The sequence below is a fragment of the Cottoperca gobio genome, chromosome 3 (assembly GCF_900634415.1).
Source record: "Cottoperca gobio chromosome 3, fCotGob3.1, whole genome shotgun sequence".
In the NCBI taxonomy this organism is placed as follows: Eukaryota; Metazoa; Chordata; class Actinopteri; order Perciformes; family Bovichtidae; genus Cottoperca; species Cottoperca gobio.
The window spans coordinates 11,097,539-11,116,035 of NC_041357.1; the positions used below are offsets into that span (position 1 = coordinate 11,097,539).

At 40.1% G+C, this 18,497-nt stretch overlaps 1 protein-coding gene across 2 annotated transcripts in view; it reads right to left on the reverse strand.

Annotated features, from left to right (window-relative positions):
- Positions 1-12,802: 12,802 nt before the first annotated feature.
- Positions 12,803-18,497, reverse strand: part of tspan4a (tetraspanin 4a) — a 115,926-nt gene continuing 110,231 nt past the window's right edge. For both annotated transcript variants that reach the window (XM_029428712.1, XM_029428711.1), the window contains 2 exons: positions 14,544-14,627; positions 12,803-13,329 (listed from right to left, as the gene is read on the reverse strand). In XM_029428712.1, the coding sequence (XP_029284572.1) occupies positions 13,261-13,329; positions 14,544-14,627 (153 nt within the window). In that variant the 3' untranslated portion in view covers positions 12,803-13,260. The remainder of the gene's footprint in view (positions 13,330-14,543; positions 14,628-18,497) is intronic.

Here is an 18,497-nt window from a genome sequence, read left to right on the forward strand (position 1 = left end):
GAGATTGATCACAACACGAGGATACTAACCTTTCATCAGCAGGTGTGTATATACCAACCAACGCCGCAGCTTACATAGACCGGCCAGCAATCACAGAAATTTATGAAAACTGAGCCATTTTTCCCTCGTTAATATCAAATAATTAAAGCACTAGTAATACCAGCATGGGAAATAAACATAATCAAATAAATATAATAACTATCAGCATGTGAACAGGCTACTGCGTAAGTAGGCTTGTTTTAAAACATTGAGTTGGCTACTTTAAGGCTTGCAATTTATCACACCGTCATGCATACTAATATATATAACCTCTCTCCTCTAAGCTAAGCGTTTCTGTCCCTTCCTTGGTTTCTCTGAGAAGTTGCCTAAAATAGGACTTCTTTGAGAAATGTTGAGGAGAGTATTCTCCGAATGTTCATGACTTTGCTTGGGTGAGAGTAGGAGTTAAAAGTAGCGTAAAGGGAGGTCAGTGTTAGAGAATTCCTACACATGATGGTTTAACAAGAACTCACTGGAGTCGCTTCATAGCAGGAAAACTAATGATATTAATGAGTCTCCCTGGAAGCCTTGTAAGTGAGCCGTCATCCACAACACAAACAGGGTCCTGGAACTGACAATTAACTGGATTACAGCAATAATTAGTGTCATTTTGTACACCTGTGCTATGAGGTTTAACATTCTGCCAAACGGCACTGCATCGTCTTCAGACTCAGAGGACCAGCAATAATGGATATTCTTTCTTGGATTAGAAGGTCTTTATAATAAATCTGTCCTTCATTGCTTTCAGCTGCAAACTCAACAGAAACTTAATATTAGAGAACAAATAAAGTATTCAGAGGCATTGTTTTTGAGTTCCCAGTAGTTGTGTCGTGTCAGAACACCCACAGATAGTTTCCATGCAGAAGACCTTTGTGTGAACTCAAATTAAAATTATTCCGATAATAACACCATGTCCAGTGCACCAGAATGCAAAACGCCAAACACAAACATGCATGAGAAACGTGTGAGCTATTAGCTATTTCAACCTACACATACTGTGTATAACTCACAGTGTGATACAAGTTCAGGTCTCTGGGTTGCTCTTGACAACAGGAAATCATTAAGTGAAGAAGAAGTTTTTTCTTTATTATAACAAGGAGTTGATTCAAGCTGGATACACGAAAAAGACCTGAAATAACTCCTGCGAGGCCCCGAACATCACAGATGGTTGTTATCTTCATGTGTAACAGGCTTTCAGGGCGGCTTTTACTTCAAAGAGGAGAAGGAAAGTCAACCATGTAGAACCACCTCTGGGAAATGTCCAGTACAACCACAGTCTCGTACTGATTAAGTCGAGCAGCTTCACTGGAGCAGCTGGGAGGCTGAAGCAAATAATTTCACGTCAGATAGTTTGACGTGCGGTTACGTGCTGAGTCTAAACAGGTGTCAGAGAGCCATGCTCGCTCCGTTTTGGCTGGTTGACTGTTTTCACTGATAAGGTTTTTGTGCACCTCAGCCAGGTGTGCCTCACAGCTACATCTCTCACATGTTTTAATCCCACTGAGCTGGAGCCAGAGGGCTGGTTGTTTCCCAGCACCAAAAGTGACTTTGAGTCTTTGATGTCGGGGGCCCTAAAGCTTTAAAATACCCCATCCCCAAGAGCTTCAGCAGCCACAGTCAGTGTCGTATTTTTATAACATTTCTCTTTCTCTTAAATTGTCTTTATTATCTGTGCTGGTTGAAGTCTAATGTAACTTCTGGCAGTTTTACTGTGTATGTTAAGAAAGCACTTTGCTGCATTGTTTTTGAAAAGTGATATTAACACAAGTGGTTGACTCCAGGCTTCATTGTCTTAAACAAACATTAAGATTCAGATTTCCTAAATTCTTTTTATTTATTTAAAGTATATAGACCGAGAAGGTCTGCCGAGGGGGGTTGGGTCAAACAAACACAGGGCTTTAACCCGGAGTTTGTGTCTCGTGTGCAACAAAAAGTCAACATAATTCTTTGAACTGATGTAGCATCAATAGCAAAGTGACGTCACGTACGTAATTAATGCAACATTACATTACTTATATAAAAGCAAAACATGGTTTTCCTACATTCCTAAACCTAATGTAACTGACAGTGAAACTTAATGTAACTGCGAGCCTTTCATAACGTTGGACACCGTCTTACCTACTGGTGGGTGCAGTGTGCCTCTTCTGAAGCATGAGAGTGGCAGTGAAAACAACTGATAACGGCCATTTCACAGCCTGATTACATTCAAAACGGGTGATTTAAGTTTTGAATATTACTGAAGTTTTTCCAGGTCAATGAACACACAAGCTTGACATCATATAGAATTATATCGCCGGCCTTGTCCTTTAATTCAGTTAATTGAATGAATTAAGTGTTCGTTAGTCTCACAATACCTTCTGACTTTCCCACCTTGTCCGTGGCACTCAGCCCCAAATACATTTGTTTTTACTGAAGATGTAAACCAATAAAAATGGGTCACATATAAAATCAATTTTATAGTTTAAAGTCCAAAATCACAAATTTGCCTTAAAATGCTTTACAATCCACACAGCATACAAAACCATATACTCTTAGATTTAGTTTCCTTTCTTTGAACTGTAGTTTTTAGCAAACGTTACTGATGTTCAGTTCATGGTAATGAACGAACATGCAACCAGTACAACAGTGTGGTGATCTTTTTTTTAGATTAATGACAACAATGGAGTTCCTATGGCACAGACGGATAAGGTCTATAAGGCTTTAGATACAATAATAGATCAAATTATTGTTGGTGTTTTGTGGAATTTGTTGACAATTAGAAAAACAAAGAATATCATGAGACTTCTGCTTTAAAATGCTCGTGGTTTCACAATGTTTTGGCTTGTGACCCTCTAAAGAGAATCAGTTTCTACGTACGATCCACTCTCACGTCTATGACCTGCAACCAGTTCAACAAGCATGTGTGTTTCTCACACTTATGAAAGCTTCCCAAAGGACCACAGAAGACGGTATACAACTGTACAGTGAAACTAACCACGATGATAAAACTGATCTTGATTTGTAAAATCAGTGTAATGCTTCTTAAAATGTTTATTTTTATTTTTTTAAGTCTGAACAAATATCAGTTTTATTTTCTTATATCTTGACTTGTTATTAATCTCCAGACCCCTCAACTTTATCTTGAGACCACCTGGGAGGTCCCATCACCCAGGTTAGGAGCTAATGCATTACCAAGTCCATATACATTTTATATGAAAACATCCTGTGTTTCCACCAGTTGCACCTGATTCCCCACCCGGAGGTGGAGCACTTACTGAAAGTGTGTTTGAGTGTTTTATTGGATTCACTCGTCTCCCCAAAGTAAACCTGAGATCTTTGTCTCTGATTCAAGCGAGTGAAACTCCACATTGTCCCCGGATGAACTGCGTATTTTCCCCGAGGACAGAAGCGGACTATTTTATGGAGTCTAAACAGCATGGTTAATGCATTCGGTACTGGCAGGAGGCCCTCGCTTTCTGGCACATAATTTGTTACTGCCATTCCCATCCTGCAGCAGCTGAGGGGGAGCCTTGTCCCGCTTGCTGTACCCTTCTGGAAGTCTATAATCCAGCCAGAGTAAATCTGGTCAGGGCTCTTTTATCTTTGTTTTTCCCCAGTCCCAGTGTTTTTCCAGTCTTACCAGGATACAACTACAATCTCTCTGTTTTTTGTTTTTAATGAAATGCAATCATTCCCATTCTGCCTGAGATTTTGAGAAATATTAAGATTATTTCTCATTCAGCAGATGAACAAAATATCCGCAGTAATGTATTTGGACTTTAACACCCTGCAGAACCATTGTGAAATTGGATTAGTAGAAGATTGCAGTGTTGCTTTTCTTAAAGACTGTCTCTATTGTCCATAATAACACAGGAGGAATAAGATGCGTGTGAGCGCTGACAGTGATGTGGAGATTTCAGGGTTGACTTAAATGGATGAAAGGTGATGGTCCAACTAAAAAGGAAGCTGAGGGCTCCTCTATGTACTAGTGATAAGAAAGAGTGGCCATCATCTTTGTTATTAGACACAGAAATGACCAGAGATTCCATGAAATCACACTTCATTGTAAAGATAAAATATGATGGGAAACTGTTCTGGAGATGACTAATGCACACTCTCTGAAATCATTTCCACCCAATTGTGTTAATAATGTAGCGCCTCTAATCATGTTAGCTTTGACGTAAAATGGGATTGGTTTTGATGCTCGGGCATACTGCATGAAATATTCAAATAGAGGTGCCCTACATTAGGCTGTGAATCTAAAAAATATTTTTGCACACTGGAGGCAAGAGTCTGATAACACAGCCTATCTCTGATAACCATGTTGAGATGCTAATCTGGTTGTCCAGATGTATAATTATGTTGCAGAGGGAGAACCTAGACATTTTCTGGTGTTTAATTACAACATGAAGATACAAGTGCAGCTGTCTCAGCATCTTATTGTCTGAGCAAAGAGTGCCCAGCTGTCTGTTGTGTTACGTTTGTAATTATGGTCAAATCTTATCTCCAAAATCAAATGTGTCTACAAAAATGTATAGAAACAAGACTGCAAGTGTCCGTGCTCTGTGAGGCTGTGTTTAGGCTAAATGCTAACATGCAGATTTATGTATTCATTTGTTAGTTTATGTGTTTAGCATGTGTCACAACCTGGCTCTTAGTGGGGTAATGACACATTGGGAGACCCACCATTTCAAACATTAAATAAAGTAATTTATTAATCTAAAGTAACTGAAATGTATGCACAACAAACTATCGCAAAGCATACGATGTGTGCATCAGTGTTCATGGAAGGGGAGAATAGTGTGTGAATGTTCTAAAATGCTCTCTTGCTCTTTGCTGTAAGAACGTAAATATCCCCGTCGTGGGACAAATAAAAGATTTCTGATTCTGATTCTGAAAACAAACCAAGGAGGAACTAACTGCCACACAACCAGAGGGTGCCTGCAGGGAGATAGAGAGAGAATAACAGAGCCCAGATGTTATAAGCTGGGAACACTAGTTGTTACAACAAGGCACTGATAACCATCCTGCAATCCAAACTGTGAAGTGAAGTATAATAACAGCAGGAGTTGCCACACATTTAGCTTCTTAGATATGCTAATTAGCACTTAACACAGAGTAGAGCTAAGGCTGATATAAATGTCATTAAATGAAAATTGCCAGATGAAAATTTTAAAGGTGCTACATTAGATGGAAATTTAAAGCCACCAAAGTTATTACAATTCATCCGAGGGGGGATATTAAATGAGTGCTACAGGAATGAGTCATAAAACCCAGAAATGAGTTAACATTTGCACTTCCGGTTCTCTCGTCTTTAAGTAAATGGGTTTGTGTTTAGATGCCTGAAATAAGGTCTGTGGTTACCACAAGCTATATTCCTCTTCATAAAATAAGTCAGTAAATACCCCTTAGTGAATTTTCAAGCTTTTACGTGTCTTAAAAAAGGTGGTTAAAAACATCATCACAGCCAACGCTGGTCCACCTTTAGCCTAATTGTGGTCAAGTGAAGTCACGTGACCGTGGTGTAGCCTAATGTAAGATTATCTTGCTGAACAAAACGTGTAAGTATCATAAACGTTTATTTGCCACAGAGCTTATTTTCTGCAACAACCCAAAAATCTTTTTGTTTTTTATTGAGGGAACCATGGCGACGCTAACTTCGGGTTTGGCTAGGAAATTAGGTCATCCCCGCACCGCTCTGTCTGTAACAAATGACAAATCTGTGGTCAAGATATTTCAGCAAAAAACACAGATGTCAACCTTGCCACAGCACCAGAAGATTTGATTTATTTGTTGCATCAAAGGCCATGATCCCTTTCTGCGCAAGAATATATAAAACATTTAAAATCTGGTCATTAATTGTGCATGTGAGCCTGTCATATGCCTACAAGCCTTCACCTGAAGGACTTTTGTCAGACCTGACGTTGCACTCCACGCTGACATGGACCTGGAGGTCATTCAACATCCTGCTGTTGTCTCCGAAGTGATAGTTTGACAGTTTTGAGGTAGTTTAAGTCATTCAACACTAGTGATATTGTCATTAGATAAGTATATCCTGTACATAAAAGATCTGTGACAACAGCGCTACAGTTAAAAAGAATGTTTTAACCACCAACAACAAGAGGTTTTATTTGTGATTGTTGTTCTTATGTCAAACCTCTGCAAGATTCATTCTTGTCTGGCAAGCCATTGGGTGGTTGGAATAAATATTTATTTTGTGGTGTTTCAACAAGAAAGGCAATTAGATGATAAAAATGGATGTTATATGTTGTGTGAAATATTTAACCAGTTTTAGAAAGTGAAAACTACTGTAAGCCATCGAAGCAAACGGGAACAATGTCCAATTGACTTGGAGGCCTAATGATAGTTTCTCTTTCCTTTGAAAGGGGATCATTTCAGCATTTCCTTACCCCATTATATTTAAATTCACTGTGTTCATGCAGCAAAGTCCAAACACACATAACAAACAGACGTGTCATTAAAGAAGGCAGAAAGATTACAGAACATTTCTAAAACATTTTGATTTCAGTCAAAAGATTTTAATGTTTTCGGGCACAAAAAATAACATCATGAGAAAATCAATGAAGAGAAGCTTCAAGTCGTCATGTCCTGTTGAGCTGACTGTCAGGACACGATTAGCAATGTTGACGTCACACTTTAACTTCAAAAGAAAATGAATGCTTTTGGATTGTAACTCAAAGGTCACATAAAGCGCCACATTGTGGAAAAGCAATTGAAGAGTATTAAGATGCTCATTAGTTTGTCATTTGTGTTCTCTACCTTTCTCGTTCTGAAAATTTTTTAAAACTTTATTCAGCCAGTTATTTTCTGCCGCTTACAAATTGTGCTGAAATGTGTTGTGTCAGTTGATTTGTGGAGATTTAAACAAACCCAGCCGGAGTTTGATGGATGGCCATCTGCAAGAGAGGCGGCCAAGTGTGACCTTTCTGTTTTACACGGTCAGTTCAAAGTCAAACCAAGAAAGCACACAACAAATACCTTGTGTTGACAAACAGTTAATCACCAAGAAGATCTGTGAACTGAATTGATTATCAGAGAGATATTTAGGCCCCTGATTTCCAAACCATTTTGAAAACTCAAAAGTTAGGAGTTAGGAGCCTACAGCCTAAATCTGTTAATCTCTTGTGTATATGGTCAATACACGTTTAGACACTGCTTGTAATTAGTAGCTTCAGCTGCCTCAGCTACTGCCATTTCTAACAGATGCATAAAATCCATCTTGCAGACCTTCACTTTCATGGTATTGTGCATGCTGGCTGGCTGTCACTCTGGCAGGTTTATTAGGGCACTTGAATAGAACAGAGACATTGTTGATGTTACTAGTAACACTTCTGCTTTTCCTACTATCAGAAGTCAACATGTCTGCTGTGAAAAAGGCCTAAAGCTGCACCCTGGACCTATATCTCACATAAATGCAATCATTTTAGATGTTATTAATTACACCTGTGCTTTTTCTGCCGTGACAAGCCCAAATGTCTGCTTTGAAAAAGGTCCATTGACACATTTGCTGAAGAACGTGTCGTACTGAAGGGCTCAATAACTTTCAACGAAGCGTGACACGATCACAAGTCGCCATCTTTCCAATGAATCAGATAGATTTGCTGGGTCTGCCAAGCTGTGAGGGCTGTTATAGTGAAGAGGAAATCCACAACTCAACTGCCGCTGAAGGGAGCTGAAGTCGGGCAGCACATTCAAATAAAAACACTTTACAATACAAATCAGTAATGATCTGCTGAATCGTTAACAAGTAGTTCCTGAATATCTCCGAATTGAATAACTATGTAGTAGATAATGATGACATTACATGATGATTATTTTACTATTACCTTCCCTTCTTGTGAATGAACTGGAACTTTGACTGTGTGCCAGCGGGCTATTATTAAGCCAGACCAAGCAAATCCCTTCTGACAAAATCTTGTGGAAAGCTTTTCTAAGAGTGGAGGCGGTTATAGCAACCCATGTTCAACATTCACACACAGGTGTGGTGTTTGGGTGACCAAATCATTTGGTATTGTATAGAAGGCCCTGATCAGATCAAGTTAGCTGAGTATTGAGCTTTTTTTTTTTTTTCTGAAGTCTGAAGAATTTTACATGCCAGCCTTCCTGGTGACAAGTGGCAACTATCACTGTGTTATTTTCAAGCGTTTTCATCAGTCTTAAGCCACTGTAAAGTTCAAACATAAGAGGCACAATCAGTGATTGATGACCCTTTCTTCTCCAACGATACATATAAAAATTCAGACACTCGAGTGGAGTGTAATCCACGTGCACTAGACTCTAAGTGGTACAGAATATGTGGATCTGAATCTGTTTGAATACAATAAAATCCATTTGAGGTTTGTAAAACATCTGGGCGTAGGCTTTGTGGGTTCACCTGCAGGGCACTGACCCAGCCTGGTAACCTTAAATTGATTCTGTGGTGATAAAATATTCTGGTTTGTGCTTTCTTTTTGAAGTAAGACACACAAAAAAAGAAAAAGAAAAAAGCACCTTGGCCTTTCTGGTAATTATTGCTTTTGGGGGGAAAACTCTAAGATTCTAGACACAACTCACGTAGACGAGAGATGGCCTGAAATGTAGTCATTTTCTCCCAGTTTGAAAAGGCCATCTATCCGTGCTGTTTTATCAGCTCAGCATGGGCTCGCTGTTTGGCTTCACGAACAAGACAAGAGGATGGGGAGGTGAGGGAGCAAACACATAGGTATGTTTTATTGATCAAGCACAAGGCGGGAGAAAGCCAGTGAACATGAGAATGAATAATGCATTAGATGGGGGGAAAGAAAACCGAGATGTGCTGAAGAGGTGAGGCGGATAAAAGAGGCAAAAGAGGGACGGGGGGATGCCGGGGTCTGGAGAGTTGTCTGGCTGAGGTGTAAAGCAACCACATTTCGAGACTGATGGAGTCAACAAGGCACTTTATGCTTGTGTTTGAATTGGCACACACACTTGTGAGAGGTTGTTGCAGCCTTTTTCATGTTGATAAGATGATTGCAGGTTAATAGTTGTCACTTTTGATATATAACATTTTCTTCTACCCAGGGCGTTTTACTCTGACCGTGGTTGAGATAATGGGCCCCTGGGAGCAGACATGAAGGCCCCCCGTCAGAACTGTTTAAGAGCAAGACATCTAGACTGAAAGCTGTACTTGTAGTGTCACTCTGTGGAGATTTTGTGGTGATTTTGTGTCACATTTTGAGTCGCCTTGCAGGTGACACCAACAGGCCCCCTAACTCCTGTGACCCTGGGTATCAGCTGAAAAGTGACAAAAAAACAATCTATTCAGTAATCCATACATGACTCTAACTCCCCCTTTTCATTTTCAAAGATTTATTGTCTTAAAGCCTTAATCTAGGCAAACGTGTACCCTCACTTTTCAACGTCATCATGTCGTCTGTAAAACATGTCCAACATGTTTTAAAGCTCACAACAAACAGCGGTATTCAAGGCTCATTTACACCTTCAAAATAGCTTGTTTCCTATATCATAGCTGCTGTACTAGAATCACAGTTTCTAAACCATTAGATGCCGTCACATGTACATACAGTGTGTGCTACTGTACTGTGAAAAGCTTGTTCACTTTTGTTTTTGTTGCTTTAGTTGACTGGAAAACCTAACCGTGGGTCCATTTTGTGTAATGAGATTTTAATGAGAGTCTTTCCTTGCTGTCACTTAAGGCCGGAGATTGTGAATTGTCATTTTCATTTTATCGTTTTATTTTATTGTCTCATAATGCCGGCACAGTGAAGCCTTTTGAGACTCTAACTGCATTCAAGGGCTGTACACATAAACTTGACTTATTTCTTAATAAGAACGCTGAAGAGCTGCATGAAAGCAAAGGTGTTAAAATCCATGACCTAACACCTAAAGTCAACATGTGAAAAGCTGGTGGTCTGAAAATAGAAAATAGTCTACGTCTATCTTGACATTTTGAAAGTACATCTCATCATAGGGGATTTAGGGGATGTGGGCATATACAATATAAACTTGTGGATATTACTGTTTTACCTTAGATATGACACATTTATCCTCACATTATAGAATAAAACCAACCGTCATCTGTCATAACTTGGAGCCCCATCATATACTAGTAGGTATTACATTTTGTACTAAGTGTAAGGTGTTTACATCATGGTGTCACTGGTGTCTTGGAGTTTAACATCATTGCTGCAGTTGTTGCAACATGCTGCGGCTAAATTCTGGTGGAGAATGATTCAGTTTAACAGGAATATACTGGATACATAAAACATGTGAATGTGAGTGTCTGTCTGTATGTCATATGCCATGTGATAGACATACCATGTTACCTACCCAATGCATGCTGGGATTAGATCTGTGGTCACTAGTCTGTTGCCGGTTCAAACCCTTACGTTCAGACGACTAAAAAAGCAAGCACTGTTTGCAAAGTAGTCCCAGTGTGTGCCTCTCATGTGATACCATAACATTTAAGTCTCATTTTTCAAAAGATACCATACATACTTGGTGATCTTTGATAGACCCAGAAGGCTGTTTAACAACACTTACCCCTGTTCTGAAGATATTTCCAGAATCCTTAAAAGAGAAATGTACAACTTTTTATATGTATGTCCAATCAGTGTTGATGGTAAATGTAATGGGTGGAAGCAATACATTCCTTAGTTTGAGCTGCAGTGACGGAGAAAGCTGAGTTCTCCTGGAACTAAATCTGTTGTTCTTCCTGCATCCAGTGGCGTCACTTGGCGTGATAGCAACGTAGTTGGTTGTAAGGAAGAAGTACAAACTACTTCAGTTTATGTCTCTGGAAAACAGGGGGTGTGCTCTACATGGCGTTCAAAAATATATTAAAAATTCCTTTGGTTGTAATTTCTATTGTGTAAATGAAATAAAAAATAAATAAACAAACTTCCTTGTTCTCTTTGATTATATTCCAAACTAGTTATGTTTCCCACAACAAAAAATGGCATCCCGAAATATGAGTGCAGAGCATTTTGACGAGGATACATTATACCGTGACTCGGATATTCAGCTGTATTTATTCAAAACAGAGTATACGGACAGACACACATTTACCGGACCATCAGGAAGCTGAGCTGCCGAGAGTAAACACTGACTGGTGGTACATTTGCTCAAATTGTGTTCCGATGCAAACAGAACGGCATCATTCTGCTGCAATGGACGTCAGCGTGGGGAGTTTTTGATGGATGCTGTCGCCAAGAGCCAGTCAAAAGTCATTCCTGTCCAGGTAGCCAGGAGTGACCTTTGCCCTTTATGTACAACTCAAGCTAAATATGGATTAAGGAGATTTGTATTTACCGGCTTTCTGGCTTTCGCTGTCTTTCCGTAAAGTTATACGACAATGATGCTTTCAGTTTCCACTTCTAAAAGCTTCTGATTCTGTCATTAACACTGATGATTCAATATTCAGTTCAGTTTGTAGCCAAGAGTTACTCATCATAGACTCTCATTCTTAACACAACTGTTGCTTGCTCTGTTTTCTCTCCGATATACTAACGCTCCTCGTCATTTCAGATCCAGCCACTCCCTCCTGCCCTACAGTAATCCCCTTTCCCCCGCGGTTTCTATCACTTGACCTTTCACTTACTCACCTGCTTCCAATTCCCCTAATCAGTCTATCAATATTTATACCAGCACATCTCCACTCATTCCCTGCCTGATTGTCTAGGTTACATCCACTCTAGTGGTACAGCGTTTGTTGCGGCCTGCTCGACCCAATCATGATATGGATTGATGATTTTTCGCCTGCCTCCAATTCTACTGGTTATGTTTGCCTGTTTTGACCAAATACTGTGTTGTGCTTTTGGGTTTGCGCTTATTGCGTTTCTGAGCCATTCCACGGTGTCTCTTTTGGAACAACACTCTTCACTTTTCACCACAAGGCACAGTATGTTTAACACAGTACACGTGAGGAAACTATTACGGAAAACTGTTTTCATTTTCCATGACCCACGTTCTTTTACGACAAACAAAAGAAATCCTGTCCTCGCTCCACCTACTGGCTGACCTTTGTAATTCATTTTGCTGACTAGAGGAGGCGATTTGAAATATTTCCACATATTTGATTTGGTCTCTCAGGTTCATATTGTTTGAAAGGCAGAAAAAAAAAGAAGTAAAGGGAGAGAAAATCCTAACAAATGCTAAAAGAGCTCCAGCAGCTGGAGTGCTTGGACCTCAAACTACAGCTAAAGACACCTCTTAAGGCATTTTTTCCCTATTGAGCTATTAAATCAAAGTATGTCTCTGGTGTACTTATAGGATGGATTATACTTGAAGCCCAAGGTAAGAAGGAGAAAAAAAAAGGAATTTAGAAAGTCACAAAAGTGCCAGAGGGTGGTTCACAGACTGCAGATGAATCTTTGTCATTGGAGCTCTGATTGGTGCTGGGAGGGAACTCGCCCCAGGCCAGTCTGGAGGATCCTGTTACTTGTTCATTTTAAATTCCTCTGACAGAATATTTTTCATTGTAGTTGTAAAAATTCACCCAGTAAAAAAGCCACATGTTCCATAGTTCATGAAGTCGTAAAGCGATTCCTTTGATTAGATATATCAAATTAATGCCTGATTAGTTAGGTGCTACGAGATATTTTAATGACTCCAGCATGTCTCAGCAGAGGCAAGATATTATATATATTTATTTTCATGCCGCTTCCTGGAGAATTTCCTCTGTTCCTGCTGTTTGTCATCAAGGGTTTTTAGGGCATAAGTACAGCAGGATTACACACAAAACCCTTCAGCGGTTCCTGTTGAGGAATGACAAGATGACACATGCTGTTTAGTCGAGCCAAAACATTTAATACACACCATCGCAGGAGACATGCACTTGCAGCACTTAACACAGTCCCCAACTGTAGCTCTCATTTTGAAAACACATACAAACCATAAAATAATTTAGAACAAAACACATATTAAAAAAGGGGAGTTACACTTTTTTATACATGTTCATAATACTGCTTCATAAAATGTATCACAGAAATTAGCTTTTTGACACAGAGCAAACCATAGAAACCAACTCAGGTAATACACTGACACTGTGCGTGTTGATAATTAGCAGAAAAACTGTGAACTGGTGACACTCGAGAGGGAATGTCACAGAGAGGACAAGGAAAGAAGAGTCTGTTTGGGGGAGGGGGAGGAGGAGGAGGAGGAGGAGGAGGGTGGATCTATATTTGTCCCTCTCTGATGAGAAACAATCCAAGTGTGCTGAAGGGCGGAGAGATGGGTTGTTCGCTAGGCGTAGAAGGTCTCTACTTTCACTGCCTGGCAGAACATCGTCATGGAGAAGACCAGGCCCAGGATCTGCACAAACACAAGAAACCAATCAGCCATTAATGGGTTCAGATGTGGAAAGTCAGTAAAACAAACTCTTCCGTCTGATCTCATATCAAAATCTCATTACATCTATTTCTTGGATAATAAAAAGAAAAGCATCCACATCTGTTGTGGTCAATTCTTATTTTGACTGAGTATTTATCTAAATGACAGATCATGTATTTTTTTATTTTAAAGTTGGAGTCATTTATTTTCAATGTTGTTATTTAAGGTGCTTTTTGACATCCAGCCAGGACATCAGTCGGCCCATTTTACAGTTTGCTTTGGTGATCAGTGGGCATTTATACTTTAAAATAGACTAACTAACTTTCTACTAAGTAATAAGTAAAACATTTAAATTTAAATAGCCTATACACAAAACACTAAATACACATAAGCATAAAGATTAACCGTAACTTTAGTCATTAGACCCTATTCTGTACCTAACTATACATGTATGTATATGAGCTTGAGCCTGTTGGCTCGATGATAACACCAGTAGAGAAGTGAGTCAATGAGCTTTCTCAGTGATGTCTGTTATGTATCAGTTTATCTAAAGTTTGCTAACATCAGCCATCATAAGCTACCGGTCCAGACCAGACCAGGTAAAGCTGCAGCAGCTAAAAATTTCTTTTTACATAAGTTACATAAACAAGCTTTAACTTGTCTTCCTTGCCTGAACATGAAACTTAATTGTATAATTATTTGTATTGTATAATGCTGGGAGTCAGCTTGCAAACATCACAGATATTTGAGATAAGTGGTACTGATTACATCTTCTTTTTGCTTCTCATATTGCGGCACAGATTTTCAAAAAGGGCGCTGAGAATCTAACCGCTGTCTAAAAATGAGCCTGCAGCATCACAGGATCCTCATGTGATTGATGTTTTCAAAAACAGAGTATTTCTCCTATCGGTTTGTGTAAGCGCATCACGTACCACTTGAATGAAAAGGAGAAAACGATATATTTTTTTACGGAGAGTCCAACCCTCCTATGTGGTCTAAAGCGATAACACAAGAGGCTTAGACGGGCTCCTGCTGTCCAGAGAAATCCTCTGTTCAGCTCTTAATGCTAAGCACACGGGAAGTGCTAGGTTTAGTTATCACAAAGTAAGAGCCTCCACCTGAGACTGCAGATATCAAAGCACGCAGTTAATGACTGCTGAAAAAAAGAAGTCACACAACTTAAAAGCTGTAATTACCTGAGTAAGCGCTGTGCATAGAGCGAAGATCCAAAGTGCCACCAGGTTCTCATTAAGCCAGTCCTTTACACGCTCGTAGCACGGCTGTGAAGACACACACACAAACAGAATGAGCAAACATTAGCACGCATACGTAAACTAACCATTAAGATGTCCATAGACGTGTACAAGAGGATGGTGTACAATTTACAGCTTCTCCTCCTGTAACTGCGATAGAAAATGTTCTTTGGCTAAAATATCCCCTGTGGCAACATCCTTATCTCACTTCTCCTCCTCTGACCTACTATTCTTTGGGGAAACTTTCCAAAATTCAAGCAATTTTCCACTTTCCTTGTCTCCCCTCAGCTGTACACACAGGAGTAATGTGAATATGTGAGCAGCACATACACCATAGGTATAATTTAGAAATGAGAATAGGCTGAATCGTTCATGTCTGGAATTGCTTGAATGCATTTTGAAGGAAACATGACAAAACCCCTCACTGCTTCCCTCGTTTTTTGTCAGCACCTAGAGTGCATTTCAAAATCTCTTTTCAAACTCTGGAAAAATGTCCCTGAGCCCAAACAGTAGAAAGAAAAGAAAGATAATTATAATTAATATAGGAAAAAGAGCTATGCCCTTCTGGGTCAGGGATGTGCGCAAGTAATGAGAAAGGGATGAATCCTCAAAGCAAAGAATGCTTTCTAAGAACAGCTAAGTGGTGACATTAGGGTAGAAGTGAGTGGCATGGCTCCTTCACCTCTGAAGACATTTGAAAGATATGTGTGCCAAACTGTGTGTTTGATTTGAGACCGAATGACATACTGTAGTAAAGGAAAAAGGTGCTGTCATAACTACACCGCTGCAGACATGCCTTCCCGATTGTGCTATTTAAAAAAAATCTCCTTACATCAAGTAGCTGAGTCAGAGCCAGGGTAACAGAACACAATCTACTTTTCACTGCTGCCCAAGACATCGGGGAAGAAAAAGGATATGTTTTCCTTACCACAAGGGGAAATAATTCTGTGCTGGATCAATATGTACAGTCCTGCAGTCAGCCAAAATTGTGTTCAGATAAAATGTAATTTATGAAACTGCCGTCAAACTGCAACCTGGAGCGCAGAGCTGCACCTGAAAATAAATAAATTCCTATTTTTTATTGTTTGATGTCCACTGGAGACCCTCATAAAACCATGAAAAAAGCAGATCAGTAAACCTGAACCTGCTAAACCAGTTCCAGCAAAAGGATTTAAGACGAGAGTCCCACTGGGGTGGTCTTGGTGCTCTGTGCTGATTCAGCAGTGTCTTGGTCATATGTGAGGCGGGATTCTCATCATCCACTCTTTGCCTGGACCTCCTGCACCTCCCTCTCTCTATCCTCCTCACTGATAATAAGATGATCTGCTCTGTGTAGGTGGCTCGGCTGACAGTTCAATTGGGCTTATATTATTTTGTAACACTAGCTGTAATAATGATAAATAAATAATAATAAATAATAAATAATATCCCTAATGGCTGTTTTATAATAATTAGGTTTGCCTCAGTTCAGAAAACTAGTTGGTTAGAGTTAGAGAAAGCTCAAGGTCATGGTTTAAAAGTAACTCAAAGGATCGGTTGACATTTCCATACAGATCATGTGGGTATCTTCAAAGGTTACAGCCCTTTTGGTTCAAAATTCCCTCTTAATGTTCCTGGTAGTGCTGGGTATCGAAGGTATCGACTGCAATAACCCAGTACCAAGTAGTATTGAAACTTCAGTCAAATGATTCCTGCATTAAAACCTTTTGATTTAATTCTAAGTGTGATTAGCCCACTACTGCAGCAGCAAAACATGGTATCAAATGAAGTTCTCTCGTGGTATCTGTATCACTTTCAGGGTACTGGTATTGGTACTAGTATCGTAATTTTATAAACGATAACCAGCCTTATCCTGGATGATGTTTCTGTATTGAGCTGCAGTGGAGGGACTTTGATAAAAAAAAATGAAAACTGAGACTGTTGAAGCCTCACAATACCTTCAGCTAAAGTTTAGAATATATTTGTGCACTGAATGAGGACTGTGGATCTTGTCCCCCTTGACTTACATTGGATGTGTCACAGCGTCTGTCTCAGTTGTTTATATTTTACTTAGTCATTTTGCCCCGCGAGCCCTGTCTCCAGCCACTTCTCACTTCCTCCAGGCCCATGCATCTCATACTGAAAGAACTCTTCAGACTTGCCATTCTCCATCCATCCACCATTGTCCCCTCAGACCTGACTCTCTTCCACCTCCTCATTCCCGATGAGCCTATCTCTACCTGCTCTTTGCCAGTTGTTCAATGTTGCTTCCTGCCTTGCTTTCCAGCCATTTGAACCTGTACCTGCACCTGCACCTGCACCTGCACCTGCACCTGCACCTGCACCTGCACCTGCACATGCACATGCACATGCACATGCACCTGCACCTGCACCTGCATCTGCACATACACCTGCACCTGCACCTGCACCTGCACCTGCACATGCACATGCACATGCACCTGCACCTGCACCTGCATCTGCACATACACCTGCACCTGCACCTGCACCTGCACCTGCACCTGCACATGCACATGCACATGCACATGCACCTGCACCTGCATCTGCATCTGCACATACACCTGCACCTGCACCTGCACATGCACATGCACCTGCACCTGCGCCTGCACCTGCACCTGCACCTGCACCTGCATCTGCACATACACCTGCACCTGCACCTGCACCTGCACCTGCACATGTACCCGCAACTGCCTATAAGCTTAAGTACCTTCGATTAAATCAATAAATCCCTGAAGTGTTCCTGTCTGCCCGATTGTCTATATTTGAGTCTTTGCTGCAGGAATTCATCGGACGTGACAAAGAAGGGATCTCTTCGTTGCCAGTATGAGCAATAGAAAGTGAATCTAAATCAGGGTGTTAAATTGCTCTATAAAAGAAACCAACATTGACTTTTGGTAGGCGTTGGAAAACAACAATCAGGTGAAGTCACACGCTTTGGTCATTTTTAAAGGTAATTACAGTCTCAATGTTTTCCACCCACAACTCCCACTTGTTGTCAATGTTAAGAGGAAACCTTGAAATATTCTCAGGCTTTCAAACGGTAAGTCTTTGTTCATAAAGACTATATTCTGTGTGTCCTTTTGTGTTTGCTATCAATGAGAGTGTGAGGAGATCTTTCTTTTACAGCATTCCTGAGTTCACGAACACTCAGCTGCCAAAGACAAGAGCCACAACACTCTCATGCTGGCACCAAGGATCACACTTTAATCCACTCAATTCACTGAAAAAGTCATATGAGGTTTTTATAAGATTTGTTTTAAGATACACCGTCATATCTCCTATGAGACATTCCAAAAATAAAATCCAGTTGGTGTACTTGAACGGACTTCCTTTTGAAACTGGAGGTTACTGATATACTATGGGCACCACGTAATTACTAATGTAATTGAAATATACAATATATATCTAAAAAAGAAAAGAAAAGAAGGACCTGCAGGTATTACTGGGAGCGAGAACTGTTATGCTTCGATGTGAACTAACTGAATTGTTTATCCGGAGGCCAAGCATTAATAAAACCACCAGATTATTTTGCCTGTCAGAACGGCCGGGGGAATTCAGAGGTCTGTACGTGAAGGCCAACAAGCTGTCACCTGATGGAGTTTAATATTCATAATTTAGAAAAATCTTTCAATGGTTTTTGCAGAATGCAAAGGAAAGGTAATAGAAAAATATTTTAAAAGGTTATGCCCTTCTTTTCTAAAATTGAAAACAGCTGCAGTTTGGCCTTTCCACTGCTGAATGGACAAATTGAATCAAGTTGAAAACAATTGCAGTGAAGGGTTTGTGTTTAAAAATGAAAGGCTGCCTGCTCCCACCCACTGACCATGATAGCATCATGTTTAATCTGCCCTTTGCAAGTGGGAACTGGTTTACTGAAGATTTCTTTCATTTACTGAACTG